This window comes from Amblyomma americanum, chromosome 5 (genome assembly GCF_052857255.1).
Source record: "Amblyomma americanum isolate KBUSLIRL-KWMA chromosome 5, ASM5285725v1, whole genome shotgun sequence".
In the NCBI taxonomy this organism is placed as follows: domain Eukaryota; kingdom Metazoa; phylum Arthropoda; class Arachnida; order Ixodida; family Ixodidae; genus Amblyomma; species Amblyomma americanum.
The window spans coordinates 210,122,532-210,142,635 of NC_135501.1; the positions used below are offsets into that span (position 1 = coordinate 210,122,532).

Consider the following 20,104-nt stretch of genomic DNA (forward strand, 5'->3'; position numbering starts at 1 on the left):
CGGCTCCGGCGCAGCGTCAGACTTGGCTACGGCGGCGGCTCTGGCGCGCCAGAGAGAAAGAGAGCGAGAAACTTTATTTTGCTCTAGTTTTGTTCGTCTGCGGTGTCAGATGACTTGGGTCATCTGGCGCGCCAGCTGTACGCCGGTGACGTCACTGCTCCTCGCGCATGCGCCGCACGGATCTGCAGGAGCCATGCGAAACTGCTCAACCTCGGCCAGTGTAGCTCACACTACAAAAGCAATAATAGCTTATTGCCCGAGAGACTGAACGGCAGAACTACAGGGAACTTATTGAATACGGGACAATGGCTCTATGGGCGAATTCCGATACATTGCATACAATGCTTCAAGTTGGCATTGATTAAAAAAAAACGCGACCGACGCTTCCAGCAGACGAGATCTCTTGGCGCGCGAAATGGGCTCACCATTCTCGGACCACCGTGGGTGACGCAGCGGTGCATTCGAGCCAGCGCGTCCTGGGTCTTCGTATTAAAGACCTAAGGCCACGGAGCGTAACATAATTCTCTCCTGGAAAACAGAATGGAGAGTGAATTTGCGCTCTTTTCTTCAGTGTACACATCCAACATCGCCGCCAGACGAAGCAGAAGAGCGGCGACGGATCTGCCACGAGCTGCGCGTGCATCCGGGCATCCCAAACCGCCGAGCCAGCCACCAGCAAGCTTCGTTGCGAGTCCGGCCAGGCACAGGGCCAGCCGAGGAGTTCTTGACTGCAGCAGTAGCAGCAGCAGCAGCAGCAAAGGTAGCGGCGTTGCAGGGGATGCCCCACGCGCACTTGCCCCTTGAACGTCAACTCAAGCAGGACATGAAGGCAGCAGACAAGGGCCGTGCAGCGGGGCCCGTCCCGTCCAAAGCGGCGCTGTCGCGGCGTGGATCCTTCGTCGCCAAGTAAGCCAGGGCCTGCTCTCATTCACCTCGCGTGTGTAGGTGTCCTTTATGACGTCACAGTGGCAGCCGTGTGCGAGACTATCCACTCCGGCCTGCACCGCGGAAATTATGCGCGGTTCACCACAACGGCACTGGCGAGGCCATGTGCAGGCCTGACTAAAAGAGAAACCACTCGGGTGATGTCACCTCTGTGGATGGAGACACACTTTGACACCGTTGCGGCGAACGCACGCAACGCGAGCATGCACTCCCTGGGCCCGAAACCGGTTGGCGGTTAATCGCTAGAGAAATGGAAAGCGCTGCTGCTGCGAGCGTATCGCATGCTTCTCGCTCCCGGTGCCGATGAAATGTGCTCCAATTTTCACCCTGATTGCATTCAAGACTGCTCTCTGGCCCGACCGGTCTCGAATTTTGCTTTTACAGCCACATTTTCAGCCCCTTTTGTCGCCTCGCCAGCCAAACATCACCACCAAGTGTTAACGAGGCTCCACTAAAGTGGAATCAAAAGACTTGTTCCTGTTTTAAAATGACGCGGCAGTAAGGGACGTGGCCTGCCCATTCTGGACACCCACCGTGTATCTTTGCAGTTTTGCTGTGCAGTGTGCGCCAGTCTTGTGCAAGCCGTCCAACAGGCGCGCTGTGACGCGGGGAAAGCGGCCTCTGCTCCCACCTATTAAATCGCAGTGTCAGCCTGTATGTGCTTCCATAACGACCAACAAGCCTGATGGCCTCAAGCACTGCTCCTCAAGCCCACTGGCTGCTGTAAAGTTTAGGTTCCTACTGGTACAGGGTATGGTACGGTTTTTTGGGGTTTAACGTTGCGAAGATGCTCCTGGGCTATGCGAGAAAGCGTACTGCCGGGCTCTTTAACTTCGAACGCCTGGGGTTGTTCGCTGTTTGCGGTACACCACCCGAGCGTTATACTCTAGACTGACACGCGCGGTGAAAAGCTAGTTTTGTCTCGGTATTAGTAGATTCTGCTGCCTCTGTTTGTCTCGACTTGAGTTTCTAGAGCCTTGTCGACTTTGGTGCACCAATGGTGTCCAAAGCCGAATGTTTTTATCCGCCTTGCTAGCCGCACCGGCTGGGACGAGTTAGGCCGAATAAACCTATCGCGTATGTGCATGACGTGCTTGCAGGGAAGCGGGGACTTCGGGAGCGGGGACTACGTCCAAGACGGCGCAGCCGACGACGGCGACCGCAGCGGCCATAGCTGCCGCGGCGGCGGCTACGTCAGCGGCGACGGCCGCTCGCGGCCAGGCCCCTGCCGCCCTGGGGACGCCCACTAGGGCGAAGGCAGAGGCGGCTGCTGCGACGGGCAAGCCGCACCCTGCCGCAGGTATGAACGCTGTTTCTACGTATACGGTCGCGTACCACGATCGCATGGTTGCATTCATGGAAGGGAATCATCGAGTACAAAATGCTTCGTGGAATTCACCCTGCTATCCGGACTATTTACATGCTACGCAAGCTGAATGCGCTCTTTATGTGGACACTGCAGTTGGACGCGCAGAAGGAACAACCAATTTTTTCTGCTGAAGATGGCAGTGGTCTAGCTCGAGAAAATAATGACCCCTTGTTCGGAAAGAAGACCTTAAAGAGGCGTCGAAACACATTTCATACGATGCGAGAAAAATGTATCTTCTCCATTTGAGTGCGGAAGGAAAAAAGGGTTTCACAGCATGCAGCTTCCTCATCAATTCCCTGTATGTGCGCAGCGGGCGCCGTGCCAGCGGTGGCGAGTCCCCAGGACGCCGCCAAGGCGGCAGCCGCCAAGCCTGCGGCCGAAGGAGGAGCCGACGCCTTCATCTACGAGGAGTACGGCTTCCCGTCGGCGTGAGTGCAGTCTGGTGGTCGCCTGCGCCGCGTGTGCTTGTTCACGTTGCAAGGAAAAAAGAAAAGATGGCTTGAGAGGGGCCCTTTGTCCCTTAAAAAAATGTTGGCAGCCAGTGCATGGCAAAGAGCAGTGTCAACTTGAATGCTGAAACACATTGACAATGGTGTGTGTAGACAACATTAGAAATTTACAAAACGTTGGCGCCAGCAAACCGAGAAAACTGAGTGGGTCTAGGCGACAAGCGTTGACGATGCCCTCAAAGTGGACCCGGCACACCTAACCTGGTGCGCGTTCTGCTCTGCTCCAGGGCCGAGCCGATCCCAGCGGCCAACCCCTTGCTTATTTTCTCGGTCCTGATCGCCTACTTCTTGTTCGTGTCGGCCTGCTTCCTCATCATCAAGTACGCCTACCACGGCTACGGTCAGTGCATCGTTTGGTTCATGAAACCTGCGTTTTTGAAATGCCTAACACTCTTAGTTACACTGTACTGCAGCGTTCGCAACGCGAGCGCATGCGCACGATACTCTGCCTCAATAATGCACATTTCGAAGCACGCTATTTGTGAGCGTGCGCAATCTTCGCACGCAGACCCGCGTTTGTACGTTACAATAAACCCGCATGTAGCACGAGGCATGCGTGCACTGTGCGCCATCTTCTGCAAACTGGTGAAAGGGTGAGATTGTCAGTGACACAGCTGAATTGTTTGCGCCGCCGCAGACGTAAACGCGCCTGACGTTCACACGGTGACCAGCAAGGAGCTGCTCGCGCCCATCCAGTTCGATCCGAAAGGTGAGCCTGCTCCTTGGTGTGGAGAGAGAACACCACGCGGAGCCACTGGCACAAAAGTGACGTAAGCGCTGAGCCATACTTCGGAAGCCACACTCACAACACGTTCCTCTGTTAGCCTATAGTCTTTGCCGGCTGGAAGAACATCTCTGGCGGTGCACGCATTTTACCCAAGCCTTTTCTGCGCGCTGTCCGTCTCCTGACCTATTTTGATAAAGCCGCGCGCTGTGTTGTTTTGAGCGCCGCTGAATTTTAATGTTTCCCATTTGGCGACTCTAATCAATGCGATTTCTACTCGCAGCCTTTATGCGCTAATTCCCCATCCATTGGTAGCAGCTTTGCGCTTGCTAAACAAGTAATGTAATGGGGATTTCAGACTCTCCACGAGCGGGGTCATCGCCTGCATCTCTGCTTTACTCGCTTTCCGTGGCTCTGCGGCCAAGGCTATAGGCAGTAGAGGGAAGGAGACGGGCCTTGGGGCTCCTGAAAGATGGAGGACCGGAGCGCAAGCGCCATTTCGCGGCGGAATGTGCTCTTGAGAACGACGGGGACGAAGCCTACAAGTTCACAACTGAATACTGGATAAATTGCAAATTCTTTGCAGCGTATTTTAAAAGAACGATATTTAAGGCTAAGAGTTAATACAATGCAAATTTAAACACCTATTTGTCTAACCCGGTCAACCGGAAGTCTCTCTATAGATACATGGAACGTACTAACGTGCTGCCGTCCTATCACATCGCTCAGTCTGCAGTATTTCACCCTCGGGAAGAAAAATATCAACTGGAGTCCATAGCCCAGGGCCTCGCTGCGCGTTTTCGTGCTCGCACTACCTTTCCTTCGACCCCATTTCATTTGGGTGCAGGCTTACTCGGGTCTCTAGACCTGATTTAGTTCCTGTAGTTAATTGCCTTTAGTCCTGCCCCTGGGGTTGACGGAGTTGGCATGCTAAAAATACGAATGCAAGACTTCGCCTCGGACCTCTTGCATATTGGGAGTTGAGAAAAAGCCGAATTCCACAAATCTGAATACAGCGAAAATTATTGTATTGCTGAAAGACCAGGGGAAAGATTTTGACCTAGACAATATTCAGCCGATTGCTGTCACTTCAGATTTGGTTAAGCTTGTAGAACGGGTAGTCTTCAGCCGACTCACGGTTCATGGTCTCACTGTTCAAGGCTTTAGCAAGGCTCAGTTTCCAGCGTGGGTGTTCGATTTGGACCGCGCATATAGACTTAGAGAGCCGTATTAGGGTTGCCATTAGGCAACAAAAAACGGTATCAGCTCTGGTTACTTTGGATATTGCAAAGGCGTATACCAGCACTGAATACATCATTCTGCTTCAAAAACTAGCTGGTGTACAACCTCCTTTGTACCTCTTCTCGTATATGAGGAAGTTCTTAGGGAATACAGCATTCTTTTGCACTAAGGGTATACGTTAAATTCTAACACACACGCCCAGCCTAGAGGTGTCCCACAAGGCTCCGTTCTTTCGCCGTTCTTGTTTAATATACTATTGCGTGATACTCACCCGGTCGTCAAAGTTTATCTGTATGCGGATGATAATAGTTTTTTTCGCTTCTGCCTAAAAAAATATTCGTGTCCTGTATCTATTGTTGCAAGATTATTTAAATGTTGAGGAAGGTTGGCTGGACGGCCTGGAGTTAAATTTAAATGTCAACAAAAGTGCCGTCCTTGTTTTCTCTTAGGCATCCCCTCTTTACATTTCTTTGTCGTATATCCTTATCCCGCAACTTGGTTCAATTAAACACTTAATAGACAGGCGGCTCCCAATAAGAAGCATTGCGCTTAAAGGTGAGCGTGCCCTTGGCCGGTAGGTGAGGAAAAGCAACAAAAAGTTAGGCATGCGTAGGGACACTCTGCTCTCTTTTCATAGAACCTATGTACGGCCGATACTCGGCTCCGTTCTCTTTTCTGGGTGCCCGAGGTACAAGCTTGAGCCCCTGTTTGTTATGGAGCGACGCGCTCTGCGTCTTTGCTTAGGTCTGCCCAAATCAGTGGCTAATGCTGTGCTGTACTAGGAAGCGCGGATACCTGATCTAAATTCGCGGTTTCAGCTTCTCACTGTGCGGGCATTCTCAAGGTGTTTGGAGCCTTTTGCTGGATTGGCTAACCCCATATTTACAACGAACCCGTCTCTCTTCTTTGATACTATTTGGCCTAGGCATAAGCTCCCTTAAATTATGTTCACTAATTCCCTGTTGTCTAAAATTTCTGCATCAATAAATTCTGTAGTACTAGTGTAGTCTCCTTTGACGATACCCTACCAGGGAATGCTAAGAATCTGCCGGTTAATGTAATAAATGGGCTTATAGAGGAGTATCTAGATAATTTTCCTAACCATACTGCCGTTTTTAGGGACACCTTCCTGCAAAATGAAAAGAAAGCCATTGGCATTTACTCAAGGGTTCTTGATTGGAGTTACTCATTTCGGGCCCCTGACTATAGCCCTATTTTTGTCACCGAGTTTCTGGCCATTGAGTTGGCCTTAATAAGGATTCCCTGCAGTATCTATCAGGCTATTATACTTTCAGACAGCCTTTCCGTCTTGACAGCGCTCGAAAAATTGAGGGATACTCCCATGAGCCGTTTCCTTCGATTTTTTTTTTATTCCACCACATGTTACAGAAGTACGTTTTCACTGGGTCCCTGGGCACTGTTTCTATTGAGAGGGCTGATTTTTTAGCAATGTCCGCCCTTGTTGGACATATTGTCTCTTTCGTCTCAAGTACCGTCTACTTGACTACAGCACGCTTTCAACGATTCCAGCGTCTCCACTACTTGAGAAATGAGGGTCTCGTTGCTGCAGCGGATTTTCAACACATAGCATTTCCTTGCAGTGCGCGGATGTGCAGTTAATGTCATTGTGAGGTGTCCATGACCCTCTTGCGCTGCATAATACCAGGACTAAATCTCTATTTGTGTCGATCAGGGTTATCTTTGACCAACCTCTGCGAGTCTTGTGGCGAAATTGAGTCCATAGATCACTTTTTCCCCTTTTGCCGGCGGGTCGCTTCTCTCCGTGGAACATACTTGGAGATCCCCCTCGCTCGACTGGGGCTACCTCGATCTATTCCGATCCTCTTCTCCTTTGGGGCAAGCGCCAAGGGATGTGCCCTGAAGCCAGGGAGCGATTTTATTCACGGATACATAATTGCATCAGGTACATTCCTCTGCTAGAAGGCGAATTCACTGGTCTTCCTTTTATTTTTTATTTTTTTAAATATTCTGTACTATTCTAGTCTAAGACACAAAATTACCCACATACTCCATCCTCGCCCATGAGTGCGTTTTTATCCGCTATGCAGCCTGGCCAATCCCTCGCCGTGGGTATGCGCCATTGAGCCTGGGGACATTTGTCGTCATCATTGCCAATGCACCCCTCTCTCGCGTTTAACAATTAAACGGCCGTGCCACTGGTCCCTCGCAGTTATAGGGTTAGGCAGCTGGAGAAAGAGGGGCGGTCAGTGCACGGCGGGTCATCGTGTCTTCGTACAGTAACTGACCAAACGATCGTGCTCCCTCTTCTTACTGGGAGCAATAACGCAGCAGTGCGGTCACAATGTGCCGTGTGCTCCACTTTCCTGCCTAGTCTTGGCTGCACTGCCAGAGAATGTCCACCGCGATTATCTTTATGACAACATATCTGCATGTAGGGGACTTTTTTGTTGTCTTAAACTGGTTCGTTCATAATGTCTAGAATAAACATAGACATTTGCTCATGGTACGTCACCATATAGTCGACTATAGGCTCCCTGTGTGGCCCCGGTGCATGCGCGGCGGACGCGGTAGCGCCGCCGGGCGCACACCGAAGCCCAGCGCCAGCGTGTACACGGTGCGAAAGGAGGCTACCGCAAACTCGAAATGTTTATTAGGAAAAAGTCAGTTAGGATAATGAGATTAAGAAGTTTGCGGTGATATTACGGCCGCAGCTGACAAAGGAGAGGCGTAATTGGAGGGACATGGGAGAGGCCTTTTCCCGGGAGTGGCCGTAGTCAGGCTGATAATGATGATAGATTTAGGAGGGAAATTCTCGACACGAAGTGTTTACCTCGTCTATATCTTCAGAAGAAAAACCTTAAGCCAATGTATTGGTGAAACGGGACTTTCTTCTCCCTGCCTGCCCCTCCCGTGCATAAAACCAGGCCTGATTGAGAAATCGATGCTAGAGATATTAGAAAAAACACCGATCCAGGAATTCATGAAAAATCAAAGCCAACCTTGGGTTCCAGCTTGGGCGCCGTGCGACCACCAAGTGAAGTGCGCGCTTCTCGCAAACGCTGTCCTTGCTGTCTTGTGTTGCAGATCTCGAGGAGGGCGCCCCTCCCGCGGAGCCTTCCGTGCGCTCGGCGAGCGGTCGTCGTAAGTTGTTCGTTCGCTCCGTGCCTTGAGGCGTACGTAGTAGCTGACAATGGCGATGGAGTTTAATGCCGCAAGCGCATCTCTGGATGGCACAAGATGCACGTGCTGGGGTACATAAGAGCCATGTTTCAAGCATTTCTCCCCCAGACATGCCCAACACCAAGCCAAGTACCCGTCGTAATACCGGTGGGTACCCGATGGCACTGGGGGTCGAAGCTTGCCCTTCCCGCATGCGAGGTGGATGCTGAAATCACTAGGCCGCTGCTGCGCTTCTTAACTATAGAAGGGCTGAGGGTGGACAACCTAAATGGAAAGTCGACAGCTTGCATTCCTGTTGCAGCCAAGGCAACTACACCTGTGTCATCACGTTTCCTTCGACAAAAAAGAGAAAATCATGCTCAACAGATGCTGTGAGCCCTGCAATGCATCGCGCACACGTATGCAAAAACTGGAATAGTTTTTAGTTATCCCCACTTGCAGAGGTGCATAAATCTCACGCAGTACTGGTGAAACTGTGTTTTCCGCACGTCTGTCAAGCATTGGTCAAAGCGCTGACCGCCAGAAATGTAGGAAGCCGGTTGGAAGATAAACCGCCGCTGCTAAGCCTAACCCTAACAGCGGCGTAATTCGCGCAGTGGTACTTGTGCAGTGAAAGGTGACGAAAGTTTTGCATTTTGCGAGTGGATTATTCAGTGCGCCTGAGTAGGTTTTCTCGTTCTTAGAGATTCAGAAATTTCAATTCCCTAATTTCAGTCATGGAGCAATAAATTTACCAGCGTTTGCAACCTGCGATTAGTAACGTAGCACTGGAAGCTCCTGCCTTTTGCACGTTGTTCTCCTTGCCTGATATTTTCGGATTAAAGAAGGAAAAAAAAGCATGCCACGCTGCATTTGCATGAAATCACTGCGTAGTAAACTGAAATGTCAGCGGCATACATGGGGTACGGAAGTAGGCTTCACCGTGTGAAACCTGAATGAGAGCGATGCAGGCTTCAGGGTATCGAGGCGACTATGCTTGCGTTGTGCATGCCCATCCTGCATTCTCAAGTACGGGACAAAAAAAAATGGCGGTGGTTTAGCTCTGGTTAAACTTGGAGTGACGCGATAGCTACAGCTGGCCGAGTAGAACTTGCTCAGATGAATTGCAGTCAGTCTTTCGCCGCTCCGTTTCGTTGGGCGTTCCTTCTTCGTCTTCGTCCCACTTGACACGGCGCATGCGCTGAGCTGCGGCAGCTCGGTTTAGCCGGCGCTCCGCAGCACGTGGCTGGTAACGTGACCAACCAGGTGACGAACCACGTGATCAGCCACGGCGCCGCGCCGCCGGCAGCTGCTCCGCACCACGTGACAGCGTGGCGGCGACGCCACGCTGAAGGCTCGAAATGCTACCGTAATGTAGTTATCGCTACAAAAAGAACTACATATGTGTTCGTTTAATAACCATGTGACACGGCATTCGTCGATAGCCTTTCCATCAAAAGCACCTCTTTTCACCAATGGAGCGAAAGCTGAAAGGAGGTACACGGTATACAGCTCAAAGGTGGAACAGTCGTTGAGGCTTAGCATCGGCTGGTGGGCATGATGTGGCTGAAGCGAGTGTTTTAAATTTAAAGTGGGGCATTCCATTCAATCGTTGAGCTCAGACAATGTTTTAATCTTATTGCTTCCTTGAACTGCATCAGCAACTCTGATCTCCAGCAGCAGAATTATAGCTATGGCCACCATGCAAGGCCAATCGGCGTTGCTGCAACAGTTTTACTGTGTGGACACAAAATATAAACTCAGGACAGAAAGCAAAACCAGACAAACGTTTGTATTTTTTTAAATATGTTTTCAAACTGTTTGCAGCATATAATTTTCCTTTGCTTTTACTTTTTCACTTTGGATGGCACTGCAGTCGCGGGCTCTCGAATGCCGCGCCTTTGGGCTCCGAATGTCTCGGACGGGCGCCTCCAAGGCACTCAGCGGCAGAGACGGAGTATTTGTTCCGTGTAGCTGCACTCCTTACTCATTTGTCCCGAGTCTCAAAGGTATTTGCGATGTCCGTGTGACAGGTGTAAGTGACCCCAAGAGTGTAATGCGATATAGCATCAGATTTCGCATCTCTGGCAGCTTCTGTTGAAACTTGTGTGTATGTGCGTCAGTTTCTTTGCAAATTTCAGTTCATTAGCCCCCATTTTCGGACTGCTGGCTGCCGTAGCAGGTATCCACTACGCTGTCAAAATGCCGACATTGGTATATATCCTCTTTTTCTGAATTTTGAGTTCGATTCTCTAAATAGATTTGCTGTGTAGAAACTAGGCTACTCACAACCCGGTGGGAAGTCGTGAGACTTCACAAGGTCACGTGTCTTCTCTCGACTAATTATTACTTTAATTGTCACCTGCCACGATGGGCACATCATGATGACGTCACGAGGTCGCGTAGCCTCTCTCGACCAATCAGCGAATTTCATCTCGGACATTGGCGGGGTTTTGGTGTGACTACAACTCTAATGCCATCGCATTAAAGACAACCTACGTGCGAAACATGCGGAGTGGTAAAGACGGCAGGACACATTTTATTGGCGCGCACCAAACTGAGCAACCTAAGGCAAAAGCATCTTAACGAAGTCTTTTGAAGCCCAGCTTGCTTCTCGGGAAAAATGCAGTCGTAGGTATTGAACAAATCTTTATATTCCTAAAACAGATTGCAACATAAACCTTTAGTCCTCTACTGCAACATACCTGTGTTTGCGCCTTGGCCACTTGCGAAAAAGAATCTAGCATTGGTTTCTATCGGGGCGACAGCGAACCACCGAGAAAGTTGGAACTGCTGGTCCTAAGAGCTTTAAGTATGTAAAAGTTAGCATAGAAAAAAACAGGGTGCTTCCAACTACTCCGCTCTCTTTGATCTGTCAGAAACGGGAAGCATCTAAAAACTGTTCAAAGTTTGGATTATCATCACCACCAAGGTTGCGTACTCCTTGACCCGGCCCTGTGCCATTAGATGTTAGAATATTTCCCAATTTCTGATGAGGGAACCTCCCCTTCAGGTGGTTCGCGAGCCGTGGTATCGCCCGACACACCACAAGCGCAGGAATCATCGCTTATTACCGGATAACAAAGCGGCACTAAAAAAAATTCGAGGGGCACTTTGGGCATCTAAAGTGCGCGAGGCGAAAGCCTTCGGCCAAGGTCAAATATCGGCGGTCGGTGGGCCAAATTTGGTGCTCACCATGGTGTTCGCCGTAGTCGAATTAGGCTGGACATCAATTTTGGTGCAAATCGGCCAAGGTCAAAGTGTGGGTATGACGTCACTTCCGTTGTCGTGAAATCCGGTTGGCGGCGTAACGGACGAACAAGATCTCGACCTGGAGTATGAGCCATTAAAGGCTTTCGCCTTAATACACGAGAGGGTCACTTGCACCGCCTTCCGAGCCAAGGTACAGCGCGCTCGAACTTTCGTCCCAGCACAGCAGCCTCTGAGCTCCTCAAAACTGCGACGATCCTCTAGCCGCGGTACAGCGCTGACGATGCAGCTGCATCCACGCGGGCGATCAACGACTACTCTCTGCCCCGAAAAGAAGGCAGTGATTGCTCGCGCAGATAAGAGAACGAGGCGCTATCCGCTCCAACAAACCACGCGCAGCTGCTGGCGTCGCAGCCACTCAGGCCGGTGCGCGCCGCCGGAACCACGAAATGCGCGGTTGTGCTAGGCGTCGCAAGTTGGCAGACGAAAGTGTTGCACCCGAAAGGCGCCGGATGATGCGTGCTCGGCCCGCGTCTTCTTACGTGCCGAGCCATGCCTGCGTCCACAGCCGAGAGGATAATTGGGGGCTGGAAGCCTCAAACTAGTTGCTTCCAAGTTTTGCTGAACGCAATCGATACACAGTTAATGGCGTCGTTTGTGTTCAGAGAGGTGGCTTTTTTTTTTCGCGCAGGAGCCGGGAGAAAAGCCAAGAGGCCGCCGGCCCGAAGCAAACGTAAGTTTATTTCTCTTGAATGTCCTGTTTGTTATTATTTTGAATGAACGAAAAAATAAACACGAAGGCTATTTGCGAACAGGTGCCTGCCCACCGGGTTTTTGGTCTTCGCACTGGACACCTCCGCATTTAAGGCCTCGTTCGGGTCGAAGCTTGTTCAGATTGGCGGTGTGCTGGTCTCGGGATAGTCGGTGGTTCGTGGGATGCTATTACCAGGCACGCATAGCGCTTCGTAGTGTGAGTTAATTCTCTGTGTGGGTCCTGGAATCCTTCAGCTCGATTTAATACGTCCTGAGTGAGCGGTTCGGTCCGTAGCTTCTCGGTGTACGCATGCTGTGACCGGCACCGAAAGACAGTGCAAAAACGTAGAGTGCAGGACACTTTCCACGCGGGTGTTATTTTTGATGCCGTATTCATCCTAGGCTGTGTAGGAGAAGCTTCGCTGGCCGTCACGTGCGACTATACTTGCAGGAGGCCGTCGCCGCTCGACCCATTCTCCGTGGGAGGAAGAGCGGGTGACGCTGATGGCCGAGGTGGACGACGTGCCCGAGGTGTTCGCCAACAGCGCGGAGGCAGGAGGGGCCCAGGGCGGCGTCAACGGCACCCACGGTGAGCACTGAGCGCCGCATGAGGGTTCCTCATCGTACAGAGGTAGCTACTGGTGTTCGGAAGTAGCGGGGAATTCAAATAGGGAACCCTGAAATGGTTCGGTCACGTAACCAGGGGTGGGGGGTCGACGAATACATTGGAAATCTCATAAAAAAATGTTTGCGTCTTTGAATCGATCAAGCAGTAGGAATGTGGCACGTTAGCTTTGGTCCCTAAGCGACTCGGGGAGTTTAGTTTGCGGGCCATGGCGCACAGGTCTGTCGAGCGGCCGGGATCCCTTCTTACTTTCATGCAGTTAGGCTTGCAGGACGACGAGCAAGGGGACAGAAATTATTGTGGGACAATAAAAAGAAGGAAAAATCGAGCAAGGGGACAGTCGCCATCTCACACCCGGCGCCGGTTGTCCCACAGTTCTGGAGCAAATACTACAAATGCTGCGGGCGGCACGCACAGCCGTTAACCGACAGCCGAGACCTTGCTTGCGGTCGCGTTGTTGCCGATATGCGCAGCCGGTTTGGAGAAGGCGCGTGACTTGTGGCGCTATCACAACCTGAGCATTGGACTGTGAGCAAACTGCCCCCGTGGCAAGCGGCAGTTAAATAAGCCCCACCGGTGGCAGTGCAGTCGCGAGCAAAAAAGATTAGCACACATGACGGAACACCGGAGCGCCGCAATGACAACGCGTGGCGCTGCGGGTGACGAAGAGGCTGATAGCGAGAGTGCCGGGCCGTTCCCATTCTACAGTATTAGGGGGGTTCAGCGTACTGTCACGGCCCGGCAAAATTTATTTTTGTGTCTCGCCCTCTCTCTTTTTTTAACGCAGCCTTGCTCCCGCAGGCAACTGGTGAAGAATAGGATAGTTGTTTTTTTTTTGCTTCTTTGACAGTTATTTTTGCGAGCAGCCTCAGCCGCGCTGCGCTCTGTAACTGCTTGAACAGTTTTGCATCCAGGAGCTGCCATGGCCTCCCAAGGGACAAGATCTGAATATAATTGAAAATATACGGGGGTTAATGAAAAAGCGACTAGCTAAAGTGCAGCTGCACGAGTCATCGCCAGATATCCTTTGGTCGGCGGTTCAAGAGGAATGGAGCAGGCTGCAGGCTCTTCCTGACCTTGCAAGCAGCCTGTTTGACTCCTTCCCTGAGCGCCTTCAAAGCGTTGCGAGGGTCGGTGGGGCCTATGCACGCCATTAGTGCAACGACGTGTTTGCTCTCGCATCACGACAGCGAGCTGGCTATCCTCCTTACTTATTTTCCTGAATTGATGGGATAGTGCTGCTGTTAATATTGTTACTACACTTTCCCAACAAAGTGACTTGTGTGAATTAGTTGCATCGGGGAAATAAACTCTATCTGTTTTCGAGCTTGTGTAATAGTTGCTAAAAGCAGCGCTATTATCTGTTGTTCCCGCGAGTTCCTTTTGACAAACCATCGTGGACATAAAAAGACAGTAATAAAAAAAGGCCATCTTTGCTCATAATAACCGAGCCAAAATAAATGCCACATTCACAGTCAGGCAGGGTCGGCACTTCGACACTTGGGCGATGGCACGCTTGATAAAGCTTACTTCCTGCCCCCCCCCCCCCCACCCCCCCTATGCTGCAAATATGGAAACGGCCCGATAGGCAGGTCTGCAAACCGCAGCGCCGCGTGGTGAGATGTACAAATTCTGATCGCCAGTGATTTGTGCTATTATGCGAAGCATACTAGCCGCACAACCGAGCTCTTCCTTGCTGCGCCGCGCGCGGCCGCGTGGCTACCACTTGACCTACATCGGCGCACCACGTGATACGACGTCACAACAGCTGTGAAAGCTGGGGCTCAACTCGTGCGCTCGCTTGCGGACGCGCAGCCTCCGCCGGCGGCCTAACTCCCGCTCCTACCGCTAGGAGATACTGACGTCACGCAATTGTATAAAAGGCGACGCACTCGTTGAGTCAGTTGAGCAGCGAGATGTCGGCCAGGGAGAGGGCGGCTCGCCAGACCGCAAAGCGCAAGTTACAAAGAGCCACGGAAACGGGAGAAGAACGAGAAGTACGGCTTGCCAAGCGACGTATGCTTCGCATCCTAGGCTTAACCATAAGCTAAGCCAGGCCATTCTTTTTTACTCGCAGGTATACGTATGGCTGTAAAGCAGAGAATAAGCAGCTGCGCATATCTAGTCATACCCTTAAGGCTGAGCTTAGTGTCCCCTCCTGTGAAAGCGAAACCGAAGTGGAAACCAAAGTGCTAGCGCACCTAATTCGTCCGTCATTTCCTTTTCCTCTTTCCCTTGTGTGTGGTAACCGTACGCGGGAGTGCCTAACGGCTTCGGGGGATGCACGCAGTGCTCGCGAGAACAATAATCTCGTGGACACCATTGGACCGTTCAATTTAAAACAAAATCTTCCGATTAGCCCTGAAATTATTTTTCATTTGTCACTTAAATTATCCCTAGAACGCTGCCCAACTGATTTAAGGAGGCCTTTTGGCGGGGGACGCTGAAGGAGAGATTCTGAGGTCACTCGACTCTGCTCTTGTGGGAGAGTCTGATGAGAAAGCGGACAGGGTCCCCCCCCCCCCCCCCCCCCTCCGAACCTTCTGCGGCCTCGAGCCATGCCCACAATAAAGGTGCTTGAATTGAATTGAGCGAAGAGGGTCAAGCTTTGCGCTGGCTAAGTTCGAAGAACGAGTAGCGGGTTAAGTTTTGAAGAAGCCAGCTCCGGCCTACGCTCGTGGTCGTTCGGGATGATAGCGACGGCCTTGATAGGTGTATAAAAAGCTAAAACTATGTTTAAATAAACCGAGCTGTACATTGTGCCAAGAAAAATGTCTACGCCACCCTCCTGCAAAGTGTCTCCTAAACGGACCACTGTCCCAACGAGGACCGAAGTTACGGAGCAACATTAACACAATGCCACCACATTCAAACCGAATTAACTCGGGGTATGAGGAAGGCCGCCTAGGGGTTCTTAACGCTCACTGACAACGCACAGAACGCGGGCCTCTTGCATTGTGCCTCCATCGAAGTGCGAACGCCCCAGGCGTGATCGGACCCATGACTGTACGATGTGAATGCACGTTAAGAACCCTCAGATGGTCGAAATTATCCCGAGCCCTCTACTACGGCGTCCATCGTAGTTTGAGTGGCTCTGGGACAATTAAACCGATAAAACCAATCAATTGTGCCATAATCCTATATGCTCACCCATTGAAGCCTTCATTCAATGTTAACCGCTCCCAGGGAACCCCTTTCCCTTACATCTACGCTCTACGGCCAGCGACCCGCCGGCTGACTAAACGAGGGCTTAAAAAGGCAAGCTGCAACTCACCCGCGCAGTCACACCTGATAGGTTCACACCCAGCAGGCTCTGAAACGTCGTGTTATTTCAGTTTTTGGTTAGCGTTCGTTTATAACTTAAATTTCTTCTCTCAACCATGCAGACCACTGTCGAATGTTTTCTTTTAATCTAAACCTGTGCACAATTTTCAAGGGGGAATAAGGCGATGAAACTTTTGTTTAGTGGGAAGAAGCGGTGCGACGATGTGGAGCAAGATCTGAGGATGAAGAAGGTAGAGGGGCGCGGGTTAATGATAGGGTGAAGCGGAAAGGACTGATCAAAAACAGTGACCGCATTTAAAAATCGGACTCATCTATAAACAGGTGGACAGACAAAATGCGACGAGAAACTTGCAACTGTGGTCGCAGCTGCCGTATAGAAATGTTACATGCACAGAAGCTCATGTATTCTCCCGAGGGTATGTCTTGTTTGTCGATATTCTATATATACATTAGAGAGGCGTTAAGGAGAAGTTAAAATTGGTACGTACCACTTGCTTATCGCTAGGTAACGACTAATGGCTGCCTGCCGCGGAAAGTGGAACTGTTGTAAGCTAGAAAAGAATGAGAAAAGAAATTCAGATGCCGCCGATTTTGGAACTGGAATGCGTGCGTCTAGAGTTGTTTCAGCATGGAGGCTAGGTTGCACCTCCGTAATGGAGGGTTTCGATCGAGCTGCGAGGGGTATTTTAAATGCAATTCTTTTGCTGCATAGCCGTGAAATCGATTTTTACTAAGAACAAAAAGGGTTGTCGCCTTTCGAGGACTTGTTGCGAGAACGCATGTTTCTTTTCCTTTGCAGAGACCTCCAACGACGACTCGCCGGCGGCCGAAAAGCTTGAATAAGAGCGGAATTGAGCGCGGTTCGCAGCGGTTCTCTTGTCGTGCTTTGCGCACCAAGCTCACTCGCGGGGTTCCGCCTTCGCAGCTCGCATGTTACGTCTTATCGTTCGCGTAATAAAAGGAAAGCTGCCCGTGTAACGAAGAGGCCGCGCCTGTAGAGCGTCCACGTGCAACCTTACCGCAGGCTTTCTTGCACGCATGTTAGGCGCCGCACAACTGCCTAGCCCCTAGTTCATGCATACTATGACGGGAAACCTTTTCTTTGGGTCGGCTGCTGACCCGAAACACGTGGGTTCGATCTCAGCCGCGGTGGTCGAAATTTCCGGAGCCCTTCACTACGGCGTCCCTTTTAGCATAAGTCGCTTTGGGACGTTAAACCCCATATACTTCAAACCAACCATAAAGCTATTTTATTCGTGCATTCTTCGAACGGTCAAGTTCCGTGTTTAACAGCATACTGTATCATGAACCTGCAAATCAGAAATGTACTACTGACCTAACAGCCGCGCGTGAGTTATATGAGCACTTATTAAACCTGAGGTGTCGCCAAGGCATTTATTACAGTCCGTCATGAGCACCCATGCAACCAGTGGAAGAGTGAATTGGCAGCCGCTTACACACACTGGTATCCACTGCGCCACAGGTGCTCTTTTATGCCCCGCAATACAAGAACTAACGCACATCTGAGGCTGCGTGACATTCAGGTTAGACTCGGATGTACTTTGCGTCCGAAGGCTGGCGGAAACTGAGATATCACCTGGAAATAGACTGAGATGCACTGATCTCTATCACTGAGAAGGACTAAGCATGGTTAGCTATGTGGCATCAACAACCATTGTGCCCCTCACGCGCGCCTATCGCCACAGTCGTCGCTATCGGTGTGAAGTAAGCGTCTCTTCGCCTTCCCATCGCCTCCCCATAGCGTGCGCAAGTGCTTATGAATGTTGGCTGACCACTGCTCCAGAGAACGCAAGCGTAGCAGCAGCCGGCAGGCGGTTAGGTGGGATTAAGAAGTTTGCGGGGACACTGTTTCCGCAGCTGTCAAAGGACAGGGTCATTAGGAGAAGCATAGAAGAGGCATTTGCCCTGCAGTGGGCGTGGTCAGGCTGATGACTGTTCCAGCTCCGCATCTCGGTAGTCGAGGCTTCCTCCCGCTAAATGAACGAACCAGGCGACCAGGCTATTGAGCGGTGACATCCGTGGCATCAAGGTTTACCGCACATTGTTAAGACCATGGCTGGCGCAATAAAATCGTAACCATCGTCGTTGAATACAAACGCAGGCTGGTGACAAACGCAAGGGTCTTTTGTCTTGCCTGCAGCAAGAGCGCCATCCTTGTTAAGCGCAGGAAAGTTGTGCGCTTTGGCCGCCTTGTTTGAATCGATATCCTGCTCCGAAACCGGGCAGGACAAAGTGGAAGGAAACGACGGACTCGAGGCAACATGGCTCCCTCACGACTGTTAGCCTCAAAAATCTGCGTACTTTTTTAAGTATCCTATCGGCCGCTACAAGCATTCAGCGATAGATTTGATTTCGTCGAGGGTGCTAGACCTGATGAATTGGCGTTTGCTATTCTCACTTCGAATACCGCCAAAGCGTATGGCAACTTACAACGTTCCATATTCTTGTACAAGACCGAAATATGCTGCTTTTGTGCATTTTTGCATGGTTACAGGAATACTTACAGAAAGGCATTTTTTTTTCTGTACAGAGATCCTTTTCTTCCGAAATTTATTCCCAGCCTAAAGGTGTGCCTCAGTTCTACAACCAATGAAAGCTAATTGAATTTTTAAGCTACTTGGACGATAGGTGGAGCGTACTATGTCTGCGCTACAATAAAAAAAAGCGCATCGCATTCCGCTCTGTGGGCAGACTGACGGAAGAAGGCATTCAGGGGCTGCTCTGATGCCGCTCGGGTACACCGCGCTTTGGTAAGGCCGTAAGAATGGCTGCACTGTGCTGGGCAGAACTGTCGTGATGAATCTAAGCTGCTGTCTGGCTAAAACGTTTGAGTACGCTGACACCAGAGGCCTCGCCAGCGAAAAAGTAGCTGTGGCTCAACTCAGCTGGGCTAGGATATACAGATCGAAAGCTCTGTTAATCATGATCAGGCACGGTTCAGCTTTGGTTCAGCTTTATTGCTTCGAGACTTCAGCTAGAGCAAATTGCTTCAGCGAGAGCAAATCGCGTGCTGCATGCATCACGTGCCACAAGTGCAAGAGCGAGCGTCCAGAGCGGCGGTCGGCGCCGCGGCGGACATAAGTGGCAAGCGCAAGATCGAATCACGTGACACATCACATGCTGCACCTGCCGAGGAGGAGCGGCCGAGCAGCAGCCAGCGCAGCGGCGGACGTGACTGCCAAGAGCGTTGCAGCTGTGGCGCAGATGAAGAAGACCGAGGCACCTGACGCGCGCGATTTTGCACATGAGGCGCGCCTCCCGCTAGAGGCCAAATCCAAGAGGCAGTTGACCTTCTGGCTCAGCACGGGAGGAGCAGAGCTTGTCGCGCTAAAAGCCGTGCTCTCTGCGTGTCCACGTGCCGCAGGCGGAGTGCGTTAGAACTAGATGGGTGACTCCCAAATAAGACGTTGTGCCCTCGTGAAGCCTGCTCGCTGCTACGTGCTACAGTTGGCAAATAGATAAGTGGAGAGACAAATCTCCCTCTCCATTTATGAGAGAGGAAGACGAAGAGAGGGTTACAGGCGACGGGTTGCGGGCGGCAATAGTGTGCTAGCCCTAGGTAGGTCGCTAACAAAAATGCCGTTAGTGGTGCCGTCCTGGTGATGCCAGGTGGTGTCCTGGTGAAGAAGGAAAACTGGTTTCGCGGGAGCTGCAGCCACATAGAAAGGACGAAACCTATGCACGCCAGCTGCAGCCGAGCGGAAGGGAAGAAGCCGCGTCACGCCAGAAGCCGCATACAATGTCGGTAAAACGGCAACCTACGCTACGGGTCCATGCATCGCATCTAGTCGAACGATATGAATCGGGGCCTGATTTTTTTCTCGTTTCATTCAAGTCGCCCTCGTTCTTGCCCTTCTCTTCAAATGCTCACCTGTTATTTGCACTGATGATACCTTATTGAGTGTACCTTTCGGTTACCGGGCTCTCGCTAGTCGGCGAAAGCACAACACCGCATTTATTCAGTTGAATTCTTCCCCGCTGCTGCGTTCGTGCACCAGGGACATGGGGCGCTGTGCCCCGTTCCTTCTCTTCCCAGTGCAACAGCCCGAGGAGGAGAAGGAACGGGTCACAGCGCCGTGTCCCTTCTCTTCCCTTGGCCTCCCGCCATTGCGCTGCTGCACTACAAATAACGTCTGACCAACTTGCCCACCATTTCATGTTGCGCGTTCATGCGTCACTCCCACTCGAATCCTAGTCTTCCTCACTCCGTTGGTTGCACTATAGCCTGGGCTTGCTCTCTGTACTCATGCGACTGCTGTTTTTTTTTTGATGAAGGATGC

At 51.2% G+C, this 20,104-nt stretch overlaps 1 protein-coding gene across 2 annotated transcripts; it reads left to right on the top strand.

Annotated features, from left to right (window-relative positions):
- Positions 1–511: 511 nt before the first annotated feature.
- LOC144135550 (uncharacterized) lies at positions 512–16,772 on the top strand. 2 transcript variants are annotated; one of them, XM_077668191.1, is made up of 9 exons: positions 512–906; positions 2,046–2,245; positions 2,625–2,742; positions 3,051–3,163; positions 3,461–3,532; positions 7,856–7,912; positions 11,832–11,873; positions 12,345–12,482; positions 16,603–16,772. In XM_077668191.1, exons 1-9 carry the CDS (start codon positions 779–781, stop codon positions 16,644–16,646), a joined length of 912 nt encoding a protein of 303 aa, XP_077524317.1. In that variant the 5' UTR covers positions 512–778; the 3' UTR covers positions 16,647–16,772. The 2 variants fall into 2 exon arrangements, with proteins under 2 accessions (XP_077524317.1, XP_077524318.1); XM_077668192.1 differs by lacking the exon at positions 7,856–7,912 and having other exon boundaries at positions 513–906.
- Positions 16,773–20,104: the final 3,332 nt, after the last annotated feature.